At 43.1% G+C, this 20043-nt stretch overlaps 1 protein-coding gene and 1 long non-coding RNA gene across 2 annotated transcripts in view; one reads left to right on the top strand and one right to left on the bottom strand.

The window, feature by feature from the left end:
• The window catches only part of DOCK2 (dedicator of cytokinesis 2), a 514326-nt gene that overhangs the window by 439237 nt on the left and 55046 nt on the right, over nucleotides 1-20043 (top strand). The window contains exons 34-40 of the mRNA XM_025212572.1: nucleotides 978-1063; nucleotides 7871-8027; nucleotides 9606-9646; nucleotides 11230-11320; nucleotides 12257-12376; nucleotides 15487-15576; nucleotides 18803-18907. Of these exons, the coding sequence (XP_025068357.1) occupies nucleotides 978-1063; nucleotides 7871-8027; nucleotides 9606-9646; nucleotides 11230-11320; nucleotides 12257-12376; nucleotides 15487-15576; nucleotides 18803-18907 (690 nt within the window). The remainder of the gene's footprint in view (nucleotides 1-977; nucleotides 1064-7870; nucleotides 8028-9605; nucleotides 9647-11229; nucleotides 11321-12256; nucleotides 12377-15486; nucleotides 15577-18802; nucleotides 18908-20043) is intronic.
• Nucleotides 7031-20043, bottom strand: part of LOC112551460 — a 195692-nt gene continuing 182679 nt past the window's right edge. The window contains exons 3-4 of the long non-coding RNA XR_003095773.1: nucleotides 12279-12337; nucleotides 7031-7151 (exon numbers count right to left, since the gene is read on the bottom strand). This is a non-coding gene — a long non-coding RNA (uncharacterized LOC112551460). The remainder of the gene's footprint in view (nucleotides 7152-12278; nucleotides 12338-20043) is intronic.

The following is a 20043-nucleotide window of genomic DNA, read 5'->3' on the forward strand; positions in this document are numbered from 1 at the left end:
TGGGCTATAAGCAGTACATGTTGTTCCCAACTTGGAAATAGGAAATAAACTAGACCTTTCTAACAAACAGGCAAAGCTTGGCAAAGGGAATAAGCCTGTATTTATGATGTGAAATTTGTTTTGTAGAGAGGTGTTTCTGTATCACTGTAAACATGCTACCACACACACAGCGCTGAAATAAAGATCTATAATGGTCAAACCCCAGCTGGTACATAGTATGAAAGAAGGTGATTTGTGGAAATCCTCACCAAGAGAGAGAAAAGCCTGATATCCTGGGTGTAGTGGGAGGAAGGGCTTCAGTGAGAGTCCGAGAAGCAGCAGTGGTGCAGTTACCCACAAGCTATGGCAGCTTGGGGTAGATGGATACCTACAAGCAAAGCTAATAAACCCACTCATAGTGCTCCACTACTTGTAGTTTAGGAGGGAATGTGTGCAAAACAGTGTCACAACTCAGTACAGTACTGCCTGGCCTGATAAACTAATGGGATAGATATTCCTACAATTACAACTTAATTCTTTTTTTAAGATTAGAGGACAAACCATGTTTGACTACAACAACTGTACCTTGTATTCCTATATACATTGTAGATTTGTTTAATGTTTCATGTTTCACTGTATGTATATGTACCACTTGTATTAAGATATTGTATTCATTCACAATTCATCTGGAATAAAATGGCTCCATTTTACTTCAAAATCCTCTCTCTCCAACTAGAACTGTTTTATGAAAACCTATAATGCAGCTATTGCAAAGGTATCCTTTGGGGCATCCTATCAGTAAGTATGAGGGAACAGTTATTTGAAGATAGTCTGAAGTGTGTGTTCTTTACCTTGAACGTATTCATCCACTTAACCCTGAAGGCTTTTCAGTTTCTATTTCCTGAATTTTCTTGGTAGTGTTGAGGTGATATTGCATTTTCTTGTTATATATTTATTCTGCATTATTAAGTCTTCTGATTTTTTTTTTCTCTTAACAGTTTGAAAATGAAATCATTTTAAAATTGGACCATGAGGTGGAAGGAGGCCGTGGAGATGAGCAGTACATGCAGTTGTTTGAATCAATGTAAGTAGTGAAATCATGATGAAACTAGGAAATGACACACTTTTAAAGCTCTCTTTCTGTCCCCTAAAAACAGGCAACTTCATTTAAAAATAAACTTATTATACAGAATTTAATCACCCTCTGTTGAGGTTGCAACAAAGTTCAATTGTTTTAGTATAACCTACAAGCTTTTGCTTTTTAATTGATTTTCAGTATGTTTTGCAACAGTTTAATTTTTAAGAAAACATGAAACACTTCACTAAGCAAGGTAATGTTTCCTAGTTAATCCACATTGGTTTTGATAACTTTTCCCACTAAGGATATTCAGAAATCTAGTAGGATATTTTCAGTGTTCTTTGAATTATCTTTCCTGTACTTATTTCAGATTTTACTTTGGATACTATATATTGAATGGGCACTATTCATGCATGGCAAGAATAGGGCGTCTCAGGCTGTCTTATGGTTCCCAGTATTCAGGCTGGCACTGAAAAAGTAGATTAAGTATTTCTGACCTTAGCTATATAAATGACAATGTCTTGTCAATTTAATAAATAAAGTTAAACAACTCCCCATGCTTGAAAAGTCCTGTTTCTTTTACTGTTGGCCTTTCATCCAGACTTAAAGTGGGACAGGCGTATGTCAGCATTGCTTCTGCAACCCTTGTGAGAGCACTGCTAAGAAAAATACCCTGCCCTTTTACTACCATGCGAAACCTAGAAACTGCTCTGCAGGTGTTTCCTACTACTACTCTCAAGTACACTGGAAACACAGATCTTGAGTGGAGAAGCCGGCATTGCTGTCTGTTTTCTAGGTTTGGTGCAATGGACTGGGAATAAAAATAGAAATGGGTAGGGTATGCTTTTCACTGCCCCTCTTGGGAATGTCACTAAAGCAGTATAAAAATATCTTCATCCAGGTTTGGGATAGGTATGAACTTATCTTTGCAGCTTCTCATATACTGTTTGAAACCTAGGTAGGATTTGTGACAATTACTTAAACACCCTCTTACTGCATTGCCATGCTCTTTGCTGTTTACAAGTCATGTTAAAGGCCCAGCTGTTAAAAGAAGCTCTTTCTCTGCATTTCATATTTAATGTATCCTCCTTCAACTTCATGAACATTTTCAGTACCCTAATGTATACTTTTTGGAATGCTTTCCTTAGAATCATATGCCAGCAGCTGTTCAACCTGTAGAACAGTTCCCTATCCATGTGATCATATGTTGTCTAAGAACTTTGCCTCCTATATTGTCCTTATATAGCATGCTGAGAAGCACATAATTGTAACAAACTACTAGATCTTGCATATTTTTGGATAGGTATCCCTGTTTTCAGGTCTTCCATTAGAACAGTTGCCTCTACTTTTCTTTAATTCAGTTGAATTCTGATATGTATCTTAACTAACTAAGCCCACTGGGCCCAAATTTCAATATTTTTTAATTCTCCAGTGAGAAACAGTAATAACTTAGTAATTCACCGTGTGATTTTTCAAATATTCAAGATCCATGAATAACATCTGTAACAAATAGTTATTAAATATTGACACAGTATTAGACTGTGAGTTATGGGCAAAATCTATTTACACTTTGCACGTGAGATTTAGGACATGGATAGATGTTCATTTCTACCAATAAGAATTTTAGAGAAATTCAGTAGAAAAATAGGCCAGGAGTTGTAGTGAATATGCACTCCAGCCCCTGACTGTAGAGCTACAAAGGAGAGCTCTCCAACCAGGGGGTACTAGAGGGCTACTCCCAGACCCATCTTTAGGGGATCCCATTACTTGATAGCCAGTCTTCTCCTGTACCTGGAAAAGGGGAAGTCTGTCAAGAGGCAGGGCCCCCACTCCCTTCCCCCTCCTGATTTTAAATCTCTTTTAAATCACAGGTGACTGCCCACAGGTGATGAGGAACTGGGACTGGGGAGAGCCTCCCTGGTCATGGATGATCTAGGACAGGGGTTGGCAACCCCTGGCATGCGTATCGAATGTGGCACGCGAGGCCATTTTGCTTGGCACACTGTGGCCAGCCCCAGCTCTGGGTAGCTGCTGCCAGCGACGGAGCCCGGGCTGCTCCCAGCAGGGCTTGCAGCATCCCAGCTGCCTGCCAGGAGCAGCCCAGGATCCTGGCTGGCAGCAGCTACCCAGAGCCATGGCCAGCTGCAGCCAGGAGGCTCCAAACAGCTGTGCCGGGCTCCAGCATCAGCTCTACACCAGCGTGTGCAGGTGTACCTTGGAGCGGACGGTGGTGGAGGGGCCTGAGGCAGTGCAACCCTGGTCTCTCCCCCGCTCCCGGCATGGAGGTGATGAGCTCAGCGCAGCTGTTTTTAGCCAGTCTGGGCTGTGGGCAGCTGCAGCAAGCAGCGGGCAGGCTCCAAACAGCTGCGCCGGGCTCTATAGCTCCAGCATCAACTCCATGCTGGTGGTGACTGCACAGGCACCTCAGGGTGGGCTGTGCTGCCCCGCTGTCTGCCCCGAGGTGCCTATGCAGTCGCTGCCAGTACGGAGCTAATGCCAGAGCTGTGGAGCCCAGCGCAGCTGTTTGTAGCCTGCTCAGCTTGCTGCAGCTGCCCAGAGCCTGGGCTGGCTACAAACAGCTGTGCCAGGCTCATCACCTCTGTGCTGGGAGTGGGGAAGAGACCAGGGCTGTGCTGCCTCAGGCCCCTCCCCCACTGCTAGTTCTGAGGCACGCCTGCATGAGCAGGTGTGGAGCTCATACCGGAGCCTGGAGCCCAGCACAGCTGTTTGGGCACCGGCCCGGGGCTCGGGGGAGCTGCTGCCAGTCGGGAGTCCAGGCTGCTCCCAGCAGGCAGCTGGGATACTGCAAGCCCCGCTGGGAGCAGCTTGGGCTCCACCAGCTACCCAGAGCTGGGGTAGCTGCTGGCAGCCACAGAGCCCAGGCTGTGGGGCAGGGGCTTTGGGTGGGAGGCAAGGGGAAGTAGGGCTGTGGGGCAGGGGCTTTGGGTGGGGGGCAAGGGACACAAGCAGGGCATCCTGCCATATACCCCTTGCCCTCATTTTGTTTTTCTGCCATGCCGGCACTCCGGCACCTTCCGAGGTAGACATTGTGGTGTTTTTCAGCACTCCAGCCAAAAAACATTGCCCACCCCGGTCTAGGAGTTAGCTGTGACACAGTGGCAATAAGCTACTGTGCTGTAACTCATTGCTATGGCACTATAGTGCCATGGCAGAGGGTCGGACTTGATGATCTGCTCAGGTCCCTTTCGACCCTACCAACTACGAAACTATGGTGTCGCCAGGCATGAAATGTGACAGCAACGCTACCACACAGTAGCATCTAAAAATAACCCCTATGGTCTACTGTGGGTACTTCCCATGCTTCTAGGCTTTGCTGTTTGCCACATAGGATTGGGAAATAATTACTTTCCCTTCCTGCTGCTATATACGTTGGGGCAGAGGTGGGGAGGAGAGGCAGATTTCACTTTCTTCAGAAGTACTGGGCATTGGTTACAACCAAAGCTATGATTTTGACAGGGGTGCCAATGCTCTTGGAAAGCTTTAGGTTCCTACCTAAGGAAGGATATGCTCAGGGTCAGCCCGATCACCATATTTGGGGTTACGAAGGAATTGTACCCCATTGACTTCAGGGGTTTTTGCCATGGGTTACTGGTGCCCCCCCAGAGACCAGTCAGCAATCGGGGGAGGGGTGACCCCCCATGGCCAATCGCAGTGACCAGGGGAGGCCCCCCCCCGGATGATTGCACTCACCTGGATCGCACTTCACTTCTGGGAGCACCGCTTCATTCAGCACTCCCACTCCCCGGCTGGTGCTTGCAGGGGGGACACCGGGGGGGGGGCACCGACGCTCCTTCCTCCCTTTCCCCCCCACCTGTTGCCTAAGTGGGAAGTGCGGCCTGACAGGGGGTGCAGCAGCACTCTAAGGGGGTGCACCCGCTACACATTGCCCCTGTTTTTGCCTTCCTCTGTAGCAGGGTGCCCTCTTGGATCTCTCGAGCATATTTTTACAATCAGGCAAAAAATGGCCACCCAATCTTAGTTTACACACATACAGACCTTACACATAGATTGACCTAACAAGGCTAAGGTTGATCTCAGTGCTGATCTGTATAGATGTTTGGGAATGTTAGATCAGGCCAATCCAATCTAACTTTAGTTCACCCAGGAGGTGAATTACATAGATCAGGCTAACCTGTGCCTGATTTAACCCAAAAATGTGTACCAGTGCAGTCCTGGATGTACAGCCTCCCTCCATCCATCTTGCAGACCTGTTAGTCTCCCCTGAGGACTCTCTAGCTACACCCTGATCACACTAACAAGCCCCCACAGTGGACCTGCTAAACCCCCCTGCCCCCAGGACAACTTACTTAGATCACATTCCTCATGCAACTCCCAGCATCAGCAAACATATTTACATGTGGGACTTGATCTATGTTCACATGGCTTAAAGTGATCTGTGTGATTGTAGTCTGGGTCCTGGGAATGTTTGTGCATGCTCACAGTACAACCCTGGGGCTGAGAAAGCCCAGGCACTCACTGCAGTTGCACTTTTCTACCTTCTCATCCTACCTTGACTGGGCTTTCTTTAGTTTTAGCCCTCTAACCCCCACCCCCATGGATCTGCCAGCCCCCCTGATCCCATCAACCCCCACCACCAGACCTGCTAAGTTCTCTGATCCTACCATCCCTCCCCACACCAGGGGCTGGGCAGGCAGACAGGCAGATGGAGCCTCCATGGAGACTGTGTCAGGAACCCCATGGGCAGGGTGTGCTTGGCTGGGCAGAACCAATGGTTATTGCAGGGACATGTGGAGAGCAGATTAAGGCTCTGCCCTGGGCCCTGGCCCCATGCTGCACCACCCCATGATCCTGGCTCTGGCCCCAGCCCTGCACATCCTAGATGCCACTCCCTGCCTGCCTGTGGCCCCATCCCATCTGCCTGGCTGAGTGCACCCTGCCTGTGGGGGTCCTGAGCTAGTTTTCATGGAGATTCTACCCACCCACTCCATCTGGCACCCCCAACAGTGGGTGCAGGCTGGACAGTCTGGGGTGCCCAGGCAATGGGTCCAGGTCCAGCAGTCATGGCAGAGTCTGAGGGTGAGAGTGAGCCACCCCTATGGGGGCTGCCAGGAAGCTGACGTTGCCCCTGTCCCACCACCGCACCATCTGGCCCCATGGACTACATCTTCCTGCATGCCCAAGAGCCGTGTGCAGGGATAGGGTAGGCTGCGCTCTGTGCCAGGGACACTTCTATGCTGGGGCAGCAGGACTGGCCACAGGCACCACAGCCCAAGCTGCACCCTGCATCTGGACTAGGCAGGGCCGAGTAACCTGCCTCAGGCTGGATAGAATCACATTACAGGTCTGATCTGGCCCATGGGTCATATTTGGCCTGCCTCTTTGTAGACCATATATGAAATGAGTAATAATACCCTGGAAAGCAGTGACTCTGGAGTGGATTTAGGGGTTCATAGTGGACAAGCAATTCAAAATGGGCTCCCAGTGTCATGCTGTGACCAAAAAAAGCTAAGGAGCAGGGAGATTACAAATAGGATAAGTGAGATTTGTATTTGTCTATTTGATACTAGTAAGATCTAAAGTAGAATACAGTATATAGTTCTGGTATCAACATTTTCATAAGTGTTAACAAAGACAGGGCAGAAAAAACCCCACAAAAATTAATGTGAAGGCTAGAGACTTAGAATTCAGCCTCTTTACCTTATAAAAAAATGATCAAGTGATTTGATTACAGTACATAAGTACCTTCTTGGGAAGAAAATACTAAATACTAAAGAACACTATAATAAAATATAGAAGGTGCATCTGAAGTAGAAGCATATGCTTCTGAAGAAGCCATATACAAATTATACATTAAGCTTTAGAAAATGTTTGTGCAATTGCAGAAGGATGCAATAAATATGAAATACATTCAAGGAAGGAGCTGCTCATAAGAGATATGATTTCACAAACCAATATATAGGACTGAAGCCAGACAAATGCAAATTGAAAATAAGGCACAATTTATTTTTTTATTTTTTTACTCCTGGAACAAACTACAAAGGGAATTGGTGGATTTTCCATCTCATTGGGATGCTTTTCTGAAAGATGAGCTTTAGCCAAAGCAGAAGTTATGCTTTAGTGCCAAAAAGAAAGAAAAAAGAAGAATGTCTTTAATAGAGGGGAACTGAGTGAGAACTGAGAATATATATTGTTATACATCTCCAAAATATATTTTTCAAATTATATGAATCTCATTGATGTACTTAATTACTATATAGTCAAATGATCAAAATACGTTTCTATTCAGGTACCTCAGTACCATGTTTCTTAATCTCAGGATTGAATAATTCTAATTCTTTGTTTCAATCCTAATTTCTTTCAAAAACTGAAGTGGAGTGTTGGATTGAAAATCTAATAGAACAGTTAATAGAGCTTGAATTGTGATTTTGCTTTTATACTTTCCAGTTTGCTAATTTTGTTTGATTGCCATGGCATTCTCCAGCAACCCTTTCTGTCTCATGTCTGGAATGCTGTAGAGAGAACACCATTTTGCAAGTTTTGAGAATAAAAAAAGAAGGGGAAATGGTAGAAATCATAGAAAAGTACATTCATCCTTTAAACCATAGTTGTATTTTAGAAAAGAAGAGTAAATCTTTAATTCTATGTTTATGTTTGCTTCCCAGCAGACTTTTACATTTCTAGATTAACACATCATTAAAGAAATCTCAAACATATCCTATACTTCTTTTAATGATATAATGCAGTATTTGCTCCAGGTCCAAAGGGAGTTTCAATTCATAGTGCACTTGTTCTCATACAGATATAAAGCAATTTTCTCTTCTGTATTTACAGACTCATGGAATACACTTCACAGTATCCTGATATTTCTAAGTCAGTTGAAAACTTTGTAAGCCTAGTGAAAGGCCTTTTGGAAAAGCTTCTGGATTACCGAGCAGTCATGAATGATGAGAGCAAGGATAACCGCATGAGCTGCACTGTGAACTTGTTGGTATGGGCCTTATAAGAATAAGAGAGAAGTTTCCTCAGGGAAATGAGTGACTGAAGTAGTCAGTTCATGCAGAATTTAAGATTTAAAATATTCAGTAGTTAGAGATGGGTTTACATGGTATTTGATATCCAATTTATTTTTATCCATCTATCACTTTGCTTAAAGCACAATATGTCTACATTGAGGAGAACAGTATAGAGTAGAGATATTCAAGCCACATTTCAAAAGAACTAGCTTGGAAACTATACGCATTAGCATTAAGTTCTATGTAGATATTTTTCAGGTTGGCAGCAGAGTAAATTAATCCTCCAAAAACTGTTCCACACAATAAGACCCATTTTTGGTGGCCTGCACTGGATTCTGGAACATACTGTAGTTTCCCAAACCTCACTGTTAGGCAGAAGTGGTGAGAAAATGGAAACCTTTATGCAAACATTTAACCATTTCCTTTTTCTCATTCTTTTTTCTCCCATGCAAACCTGAAAACATTCTAGTAGGAAGGTTCTTCTGCATATATAAAGAAATAAATTTCTTTTCCTGGTGTTTCATCCTTCAAATATGCATAGACCAATAGTATATACTACATTAGTTGTCAAGCAGTGAAGAGAACACATGCAGCAAATTTAGAACACACATCTGTAATCATCAGCTCAACCCTTTAATTTGGCTGAGCCATGTTTTATCTATTTGACTTTTTGAAAGAAACTCCAGTACTCAACAGTTTTTACCTTTTTACAGACTTCATTTTCTGTCATGGGGAAGGAATTAAATATTTACCAGAACATTTTCCATTCTTTAACTACTTCTACAAAGCAAAATTGCTGAAGAATATAAGATACTGTGCCTGAATTGTCATTGGATGCAATTAGCAACTCACTAATGTTGCTTTTGAATGATCTCTTTTAGAGGAAAGAGAGGAGAAAAGCCTTTATGATGTTCCAGTAGCAGGAAACTAAGAGTTTGATTATAATCATCTTTGTTTATGGGAGTGGTCACACTTAATTCTTTGAATATCATTATGGTCTACAACTTAATTGGTCTAAGTTGTTCTTTTGACATACAGAGGATGGTTAGCATCTGGATTTCCCAAGGCCAAGGAGCTTATGCCATTTCCGTTGGAAGTGAACAGAGTGAGGCTGGCATGGACAACAGTTCCTGGAATCTTGTTTAGTCCTTTGGGATCACTACAGAGTGCGCTTAAGTTAGAAAAGGCCTAAGGGCTGTTTTCACTTATACAGGAGTCCAAAGTGGACTCTTAATCTCAGAATTTCAGATGTCGAAAGGCAGTAGAAAGCTACATTTTCTCTTGTTCCTTGACTCTAATAATAAAGATGCAGATCTATTATCAGATTTTAACTGAGGATGTTTTGTAAATTGTGCTTTTCACAGATTCTGATAGTTATTATTTAAGTGTTACAATTTAATGGTAAAATGGATCAAAATATAACATTATATTCTGTTTTGTGAAAAATCTGGTTTAATACATTAAAAACCCACTTACCCTGAGTAATTTGATCCTGAGATGTTTTTAAGATAAGGGATTAGAAAATAACATTTTAATAATTTTTCCCTCTCTAGAATTTCTACAAAGACATTAATCGTGAAGGAATGTACATAAGGTATGGTAATTGCTCTATTGATTTTTGTGTGAAGAGGGCAATAACATTCATTTCATACACACTATCTTCAGCATACCATATGGGTTAGTTATAGCTCATCATTCATGATATCCCTAGACTCATTTATATTTTTAATCTATTGTTTACTTTGCCTTCAGCAAACTGGAATCCATCATACATATTCATCAGCTGCCCTTTTCCCCCAGAATAAAATGTAGTTGACCAAATCGCTCACATTCATTGTTCGCAATTTTTAATAAAGAAAACACAGTTGGATTTGAAGTTTGAAGCAAAGCATATCGGACACTGAAAGTGACAGAGGAATCCTTTATGGTTTTGTAGAATGTGCTCAGACTACAGAGTATGCAGCACTGCATTAAATTACAAGTCAAACAGAGCCCTATATCCATAGCAGCAAATATTCTGTAATGTAAGCCTGGCTTTTTTGCTGTTTCCTGACTTAGATAAGACCTTCTTTTACTTAGTTAATACCTTTTCCAGACCAGAGTCACCTGGTTGGGGAACAAGCAGGAAGCAGCATCCTCCATTCCTCCTCTTGTCTCCAGGAGCAAAGCAGAAGGATGAGTGGGGCAAATCCCTTAGCCTATTCCCCAAACCAGGCAGTTCACATTGTGGGGAACAGGCAGGGAACATTTCCCCACTGCTCTTCTCTCCTCCCCTCCCAGAGCAGATGGGTTAGGGGAGTGTACAGGCATTAATTCATACAAGACAGATTCACTCACAAAGGAGATCTTTTAAGGTGCTGGCCTGGAAGATCTTCTCCCAGACAAAGCATGCTTTTCCCTAGGAGAAATTGAATGAATGCTTATGCGCTCCTAGTTTCTACTGGGAGAACAGCAGTTTCTCCTGGTGGAAACATAATAATATTTGTACATAGCCTGAACCTTTTGCAGGTTAGCAGTGAAGGAAGCCACCCACAAATATCCTCCTTACTTAAGTATGTTATGCACTCCTCAACCATTGCTGATGATCTGGGCCAGTATTTTTTCCCTAGCTTTAAATAGTCCGAAAAGTTGCATTTACACGGATGAAAGTAAGCATTTGCATAAAAAGAGAAGAGAAAAAAAACCGCAAAGAAAATAGCCTTTCTTATAATGATAGTATATTAAAGCTAATTTTAAGCCATTGAAAGGAGCTGCAATGAAAGGGCACAAGGTACATATTCTGATGATAATTTAGGATGAACAAGGCTGTAGAATGCCTAAAGAGCTAGAAATATGCAGAAAACACTTTTGCTCCTCTTTTTCTTACATAGCTACAGGCACAGTATTAGTAAAGGTGCCTTGGTTACTAACCCTTTTTTCATGCAGATACTTCACTGTGCAAAGGAAGCACAGAAAGGTCAAGGCATATAAGAAAGCTTTAACCACCTGTCCTGCACAATAACTTTAACAAGTTTGTGAGTGGTTACTGCCTGACATCTTTAACTGTTTCTATGAAAACTTTCACTTTGGGTGTTTATCCATCAGTGACACCTGATCTGTCACTGTCAGCTACTAACAGCTTTTGCCAGATGGACATTCATAATTTGAAACTTCTGACATTTTCTTTCCTTTTAACAGATATTTGTATAAACTGCGAGATCTTCATTTAGATTGTGAGAATTACACAGAAGCTGCATATACCCTTCTGCTCCATACCTGGCTCTTGAAGGTTAGATTACCACTCTCAGTAGAATATAAATAATGCTATGTTGCAGTTTTGAAATTTAAAAAAAATGGCAAGTATCTTAGCCCCTGACTTAATATATTTTATTTATTTTAGTGGTGTTCTGCTTTCCTGCTACTTAAAAAACACTATGACATTTAATGGAAATTCAGGATTCAAAAGAAACACAAGATGTTCTCAGCAGGTTATTTCAAATTATATACAAGTCATTAAAAATATGACAAAATACTTTCACAGGTCATCTGGCTTTTGAAGCAGCTTAACTCTCTGTAGTGACTACACTTGTTTTTATCTGTACTATGTTCTCAGTTCCAAAAGTAGGGCTGAATTGGAAGCTTATTACAATATTAACAAATAAGAATATCAGTACAGCTAGTCAGGAACCAGTATTTCCATTCCATGGGAAGTTCTGACATTTCAAAATATTTTGTTCCAAATTGGGATGAAAAATTTAACTTTCTGTGCAACTGAACTTCTAAAAGAAATTATTCAGGGTCATCAAAATTTTTTGCTTTGATGTTGTACAGTTTTATGCTTATGATATTAAAATACTAAATATCCTAGTTATGACTTGTAAAATAGTAATTAAAAAATAAATGTAAAAATAAAACAAAAGGAATAAAACAAAAGAATAACACCACCAAAATAAAATATTCTGATTCTTTCACGCAACATTGTAAAAAATAGTGTTTTACTAAGACTTCATTTTTTAACAGAAAACTATTTAAATAATTTTGATCAGCTCCAGTTACAACCATGAAATAGTTATTCAGCAGCATGTTAATGGCCATTAACCCTCACAGAAGCATTTTCCATTCTGTAAAAGTCAGGGAACATACAGAAGAAGCTATTTAGAGTAACAACACTATTTTTTCCCTCTGTCTTCAACTGTATACCTTTTCTGATGCTTTATTCTCACAGTGGTCTGATGAACAATGCTCACCTCAAGTCATGTCAACAGAATTCCAGTGTTCACAAACCCATCGACAGTTGAAAGAGAATCTGTATGAAAAAATTATAGAATACTTTGACAAGGGAAAGGTAATTGCCTTTAAAATTCCTACTGTACTGCCTTGTTTGAGAGTTCTGGACTCTCATTCTGTTATAACAAAACATGTTTGATTTTCAAGTGTGGAAATCATTCTGGATATATCAAGTTAAAATTGTTAAAGATTTTGAAAAAATGTGGAAAAAAATAAGCTCGGTATTTTTGTTTGTCATCTAGTCAAGTTATTTGCTTAGTTCAGGAAGTAATAACATGTAAATAAATTAAATCATACATATGGGATGAACTTTCCAAGGTAACGTGATATAATGTATAGATCTTATTTTAACATTACACTATCAGGTCTCCCCCAAAAATACAGATATTCTTTTTTCCAGAATGTCTTAAGATTTTATTTTTCACAAGTCAAGACTTGATTACTATCAACTGCCTTCAGTTACACTCCTGCACATTTTAGAACCTAAAAATAGAGCTTATTTTGACTGTAATAAAAGCAGAAGTGAACCTTTTAACACTTGAATGCACAAGTTGTTGGAGCACATAAAGTAGGGAACAATTTTGTAGTGCCAAACAGTGAACATTATGACAATAATAAGCCTTTCTTATCTTTATGTGTGGCTCATACTTAACTATAGGAGAAATACCATACCTGACCTATACTTCCTACCCTTTGAGACAGGAAACTTCCAATGGTTTTGCACAATCCTATGACTGTACATTGCTGTTTAACACTGTCAGTTTGCCTATGGACATTTGAAATGTTTGTGGTTTAGTAATAGCTGCATGCACATCATATTAGACAGAAGATGGTCTTAATTTCTTAGTACCAACTGAGCATGGGCTAGACAGATTATACTAAGCAGCTGATACAGTTTTCTGCTTTAGAGTTGCCTTGCCTAACTGCATTAGAGTTGCTCAGGAGCAGCCATAACTCATATGACTCAAAAGTCTTTCATTATAACAAAATACTCCCCTTCTCTGCCTGTCACCCGTATCACGAGCACGTTCTTTCCTTTCTTACAAGAGACTGGCTGGTACAGAATGCAGTTCATCTGACTTTGACAATAAGTATTCTCTTCAGGATGGGGACTTCTCCACTTGTTGTCTGCAGCTACTTTTTGACCATTTTGTGCTGCTTATTGCAAAGTACCTTTAGGGCTAAGTACACACATTCAAAAAGGCCGAGCCTGAATCAATTCAGTCTTTGTAGGTTAGTCTAACCTGTGTAGATTGAACTGTGTAGAATAGACATTCCCTTTTGATTCTGGAAATGCAGCCACATGCCTGCAGTGGCTCAGGCTAGAAGCTGGGGTGCACTAGAGTGATCCCTCCCTTCCCTTCTGCAGTGGCCAGAAGGCTGGGGGGGATGGGGCCAGGCCCCGACAGTTTGCTAAGTGTGGCTGGGGAGGCGTTTAAAACTGCACCTTGGCCTGCATAATCCTGAGTTGGGGAGTGCCTGGAGGGGGAAAGGGGAAGCAGCGCCTTCCAGGCATTTTCCCCCTGCTTGCTGCTCTAGCGATGGGTGGTGTAGCTAGATACCAACACCAGTGGCAGCCTGAGGTGAAAGGTGGGGAAGGAAAGGGGGGGTTCCCTCCCCTCACCCATCAACACGGGACCACAGCCAAGGTCTGCCTGCCAGAGGTACCCCTGTTGGGCAGACCCCAGCTGGGGTCCCGTGCCAGTGGGAGAGGGGATAGAGGGGGGATTAAACCACCCTACCTGCCTCACCCTGCTGGCCCTGACCAGGGTGTGGCCATGCCCCCTGCTCTCGGCTCAAGCAGGGATCAGTGGGGGGAAGTGGGGGAAGTCTGGGAGGGACTGCTTCCCCCACAGGCAAACCTCAGCTGGGGTCAGGGGCCGGCAGGTTTTAAACCCTCCACTCTTCCCTCCTCACCCTGCCAGCCCAGGCCAGGGCATGGCCATGTCCCCTGCTGTCCAGAGAGAGAGAGAAAACCCTAGCTTGTGCTGCCCTCTCCCCTGCTCAAGCAGGGTGGGGGGGGGGCAGAAGTGTGGCAGCTCCACTCCCACCCTGACCCAGGCTGGGGTCCCATGGACCATGGAGGGGGTTTAAAACCCCCTCCCTTCTGTCTGCCTGAGTCTGCCAGCCCACACCTCCACCACTTCCACTCCAGCAAGGGAAAAGTCTAGCATGGGCTGCTCTGCACCTGCCAGGCAGATTGGGCTACATACCCAGCCTGGTTTCCCACCCCCTTGTCAGCCAGCCCTCACTGCTCTGGCTAGAGAGCAGAGGGGTAGAGCCAACCATGTTCTGCTCAAGCAGACAGCACAGGGCAGGAAAGCAGGCTGGGATGCTGGGGGACTGGGATTTAACTTGAACCAGGAAGGGGTCTGGGACAGAAGTTCCATAAACTGGCTTGACCTAAATCAGTTCAGTCTGATACTACATTCAACCAGATTTATCTTAAACCAGTTTCAGCCATTTTGAAACTGGTTTATGTGCACTGAACTTCTTTTCTGTTAGAGGTTTAAACCAGTTTATGATCATTCAAACCAGTTTATGTGCAACTTCTACCCCTAACCTGGCAGACCAAAAATCTAGCCTAGTATTAATAGTGCAGCTCTAACATTCTTCTGAAAGTTCCTTCAGAAGAAAATACTATTTTATGAGGAATGAAATAAGCTGCTGCTGCTTCACAGACCACAGTGGTAATTTGGGTTTCAAGCTTGTAACTTCTGAGCTGACAGTTCACGTGAGAAAAGATGACTTGTGGGAGTGTAGGTTGCAGAATCAGGAAACAAACTATCAAGGACATGCATTAGTAAGCCTATGAAGATGCTGCACTTCTGCTTGAAGGACACACAAACCTTTATGTATTGGTCTGAATTATTTTTTGTTATTCAGCATTTCTGAAAGATCAAGTGATTTTGGGTGTTGTTCTTATAAGTCTAAAGCAGGCCTATTTCAGTCTTTCTATAATGAACTGTAAAACATTTTATTCTGCACATTAATCTGCTGTGTTCCAGTTTATGATTTCCTTGGGTCTTTCATTCCATATCGGAAGTTAATAAATGACTGAAACTTAGAGATAAAATAATCAATATAGCTCCATAGTTAAACAGTGATGCCTTAAAACCTTATTTGTTGGTGCTGGAATTACTTTAAAAATATACATTTATATTGCAGATGTGGGAAGAAGCAATATCTTTATGCAAAGAACTTGCAGAGCAATATGAGATGGAAGTTTTTGACTATGAACTTTTAAGCCAGAATCTGGTAAGAACATATATGGGTCTTCAAAGCATTTTTGGTATATGCATGACTATGTTTGAAATCTCAAAAGACAGAAGAGTATGAAAGATTTTGCATTGTATATAGGAGTACCTCTAGAGCATTAAAAAATAATGGTAATTGTGTCTTCACCTTTTAGTTGAGTATATGATTATATGTCTTGAGATAGCCTGAAAAGGAAGTGGGGGCGGGGGAAAGGGGGGCGGGAGAGATTTGCTTGGTTTCATACCATTTTTGTTTGCTTTGTTTCATGCCATTTTATCTCTAGAGCAGTGTTCTAGAGATAAAATAGTACAGAGTAGGGGTGTGTGAAGCAGGTCCTATTCAATTCAGATTCAAGATTGAAGATTCAATGATGATTTGGAGAATCAGCAATTCAGACATAGACATAGCTTCAAATGTTTTTTCTACATACCTTGAGGTAGCAGGCATGGCTCATGATCGCTGCAATGCTGGGGAGCATGGAACATCCTACAGGAGTGCTTCTGGTCCACTTCTGGGTCTGCCAGGGAGTGTGCTGGCCCCCCCCACCTCCCTGGCTTGGCAGTCAGCTGCAGGGGGACCCTGTGTGTTCTCCCCCAGACCCAGGAGGCACCAGTCACCGAGTTGGGGCTGTGTGGGGGGCCCCCAACATGCTCCCCAGTGGACCTGGAAGTGGACTGGAAGTGCTTCTGGTCCACTTCCAGGTCTTCTGCCCAGCACACTGGGGAGCCCCCCCTGGGCTCCTCTGGGATGCTCCATGCACCCCAGCATCACAGCATTCACAAGCCCCTGCTACCTAGAGATACGTAAAAAAAATTTTAAGCTGTCTCTGTCTGAATTTTCGAAACTTTCTGAATTTCTCCGAATCAATTTGGAAAGTTCCAATTCAATTCAGCGAGATTAAAGGGTCCTCTGATTCAATTCAGATTTAGAGATTCAACCATTGAATTGGGCCAAATCTCTGCTGAATCAAATCAGGGCCTGAAGCTTCACGCAGCCCTAGTACAAAGCAAAGAAAATTCTTGTAGTTATTACCTTGTATTAATTGACACATGTGGTTTAAAAAGTGATCTGCAAACAGGCTAAAATAGGCTTCATTTGGTCCTTTCTGATCTTGAAACAAGGTATAGAAATAACCCCAAGACCTGAAATTATTTTTCCCTGGTGTATGTTTTTTGACATCAATACTTTTACAAAAACTGGGAAATGAGTGAGGTATAATTTTACAAGGCCAATTAAGTTAAATTCTTTAATTAAAGTATTTTAATTTCAATAAGTAACATATATATTGAATAAAGAAAGTTTTGTTTTTTTATGATTTGACACTTTCTCTCTTTCAATTAAGCTATTAGAATAGCATATAATATTAGAATCACATATTTTATAGGCTATCTCAGTGTCTTGGGTAATGGAGAAAAGTTAAGCAAAAGTCCTGGATTGTCAGGAGCCTGAGAACCACAGAGTCAGGGTGTGTGTGTACACACTGTGCTATCTGCCTGGCTCTGCTTCTGGAAGCCACGGACTAGAGTGTGTGTGTGACAGCAGGCAGGGCCTGAGCAGCTGTTGGGATGTGCTGGGGAGCTCAGTGCCTTTTTCACCTGAGCTGGGGCTGGCCTGGGACCAGGAGCAGGACACAGGCTGGGCTGGGGGCACTGCATGGACTCTATCTGCCCTGAGCTGACTCACAACTCCAGCCCTATCCCAGCACCTGCAGCTGCATTCTGGCCATGCACCCCCAGGCTGGGCCAGGCCAGGCTAACAGCATCACAGTCCCCATGCAGAAAGCCCAGGCTGACCTGGCTGTGCCCTCCCAGCCTGGGGACACACAGCAAGAATGCGGCTGCAGGTGCCAGGACAGGACTAGAGCCATGAGTCAGACAGAGCCTGTGCAGCACCCTTAACCTAGCCAGTGCCTCGGGTGACCACCTGTCCCTAATTGGGTGGGACAGTCCTGGATGGGAACATCAAGTCCTGGTCCTGCCCAGGCTTCATGACTCTGGGACAGCATTTGTCCTGGATTCACAGTGTCATGCAGGGATCTGGGTTTTCTGTTCACTGTGGAAAACCATGGGAAATGGTGGGGTTCCCCTTGCAGTGTTCCAACCTTTAAGGAGCTATTTGGGGCTTCTGGGAGCAGGACACAGGGGGTACTACATGCATGTGTGTATCTACACACATGGCTGGAAATACACCCAGGCAGTGTAAAGAGAAGCTCCCAGCAGGTAAATCTATGGTGGGGAAGGAGAATAGGGGGGAGACTGAGTCACCCATAGTGAGGGAGGGAGTGGGTAAGGGCTGGGGTGCTGCCCAGACAGGCTGTTACATAGGGCCTGCAGCTGGGAGTGGGATGGAGCCACAGGTGGCTTTTCTAGGAGAAGGTGTGGCTCCCTACTGCTGCGTGCACCCCCCCCAGATGGGTAATGGGGGCCACATGCCCCCCCATATTTCTGTGCGGGACGGGGGCAGGTGCAGACTGCCCGCAGCGGGCTCAGGGCTCCCCATGCTGCTGCCCTTGCTCTGGGAGCCCCTTGCTAGCCACGTCACCATGGTAAGGCAGCCCCTCCCTGCCTGGCAGCAGCAGGGATGGCAGTGGTATGGAGTCATGCTCCTGCTGCTGTTGGGCAGGCAGGGGGTATGAGGCTAGCATGGGTCTCCTGGGGGAAAGGCAGCAGGGCAAGGAGCCCCGAGCTTGCACTGGGCAGACTACATCTGCCCCTGCTCTGCTTGGCTCTGCCCTAGCCACACTGCTGATGAAGGGGGTAGGGGGAGAGGCAAGCATGTGTCCTGCCTTTCCACTTTGAAAAGGTGCTCACCCTAACAGTGCCCCATTCCCAGCCATGGCCCCAGCTCCAGTGACAAAGACACCATGCTCCCAACACCTGCTCTGACCCCACCCCATGCCACACACTGCTATGGCACACGTGTGTGTCTGAGGGCGTGCACCTAGTGCCCCCCTCCCCCAGGTTTCCCTAATATAATTATGGTCACCTTTGTATTATTGATATTCCTGACTTCTAGACTCTAATGATTTAAAAAATAATTACATTAATTTGTGTATAATATGCATATAAAATAAAACTAATATAATATGATTAAAGAAGATAATGTAAAGAATGACTATATACTAAACTTTGTGCTGCATTTCTACAAAAAAAAGGATTAAAAACATTTCCCTTCAAGTACTGATGTTGAAAGAAAAGGGATGAGAAATTACCATATATGCTTTCAGATTCAGCAAGCTAAATTTTATGAAAGCATTATGAAAATACTGAGGCCTAAACCAGACTACTTTGCTGTTGGATACTATGGTCAAGGATTCCCTACATTTCTCAGGGTAAGTCTGTTTACACTGTATATTTTCCCTTGTTTTTCTACCTACTTCTTAAATACAGCAGTATAATGGATTAGCGAAAATGTAGTTAGTATCTGGAAAAATCCTACACTGACACAAGTTTTCACAATAATATTGTCCCCCATGCAACAATCCATAAGGCTGAATAGGTGAACAAGGGTCTTACAAGGCTCCTCAAACATGAGGAAGAATCTAATAACTACCTCAAATTATTCTTTATACATAAACCAACTGTATCTATTGTCTAGTAATGGTTATCCTTGCTTAGACCCGGTCTCTGGCAAATAGTGTAATGCACTGTTTGGCCAAATAGTGATGCTGAAAATGTACAGAAAGACCTGTTGTGGTAGTGTCATGGGTTCCAGGCAAATCTGTTGATACTGAGGATAGCAAATTATGGCTTGGGATATTAAGAATAGCCTATGAGCTTTGATGCTTAAATCCTGTAGGTACTTCTGGAAATCTGTTCTTATCCTTAATGGGGTTATTGATTTTTAAGGTAGTAAACAGATTATGTGAAGAGTGAGGGTAGATCAATAAGTGGGTGTGGTTTTAAAAAAAGTAATGGACTCATAGGTGTATTTCTGATGTAGTTAAGATATAGCAGATATGTAACCTTTTCCCAATTTATAATAAAACCTACCAAGAATTTCAAGAGCATGTGTAAATGAGACAGGTTTTAAGATTTATTCTGAACTCCTAAACTCATTCCATTAGTTACCCATGTTCTTTCTGTGAAATATGTACCATGTTTCCTGTCTATGCCTAAATATAATGTTTTGGCTATGCCTAAGTATAATATTTTGTAATACTCTAACATGCTGCTTCACTCCATCACTAGTCTTATAAATTAATTCTGGTTTACAGAGGTAATCGATAGGCCTGTGTGAATAGGGAAATATTTGATTTGGATTCGGATTCGGCCAATTCAGAGGACAGTCATTCGATTCGGTGATCACTGAATTGAATCACCAAATCGAATCACTATACCCATTTGAATCGGCCAAATTAGAATCGGAGGCTCGGCACCAATTTGGAGATTCAGATTGGCCAGGGAGAGGCAGGAACAGCTGGGTGGCTGCAGGTTCTCCTGTCGCTTCTCTGGCTGTGCCTGCCTC

Source organism: Alligator sinensis, unplaced genomic scaffold, assembly GCF_000455745.1.
Source record: "Alligator sinensis unplaced genomic scaffold, ASM45574v1 scaffold606_1, whole genome shotgun sequence".
Taxonomy (NCBI): Eukaryota; Metazoa; Chordata; order Crocodylia; family Alligatoridae; genus Alligator; species Alligator sinensis.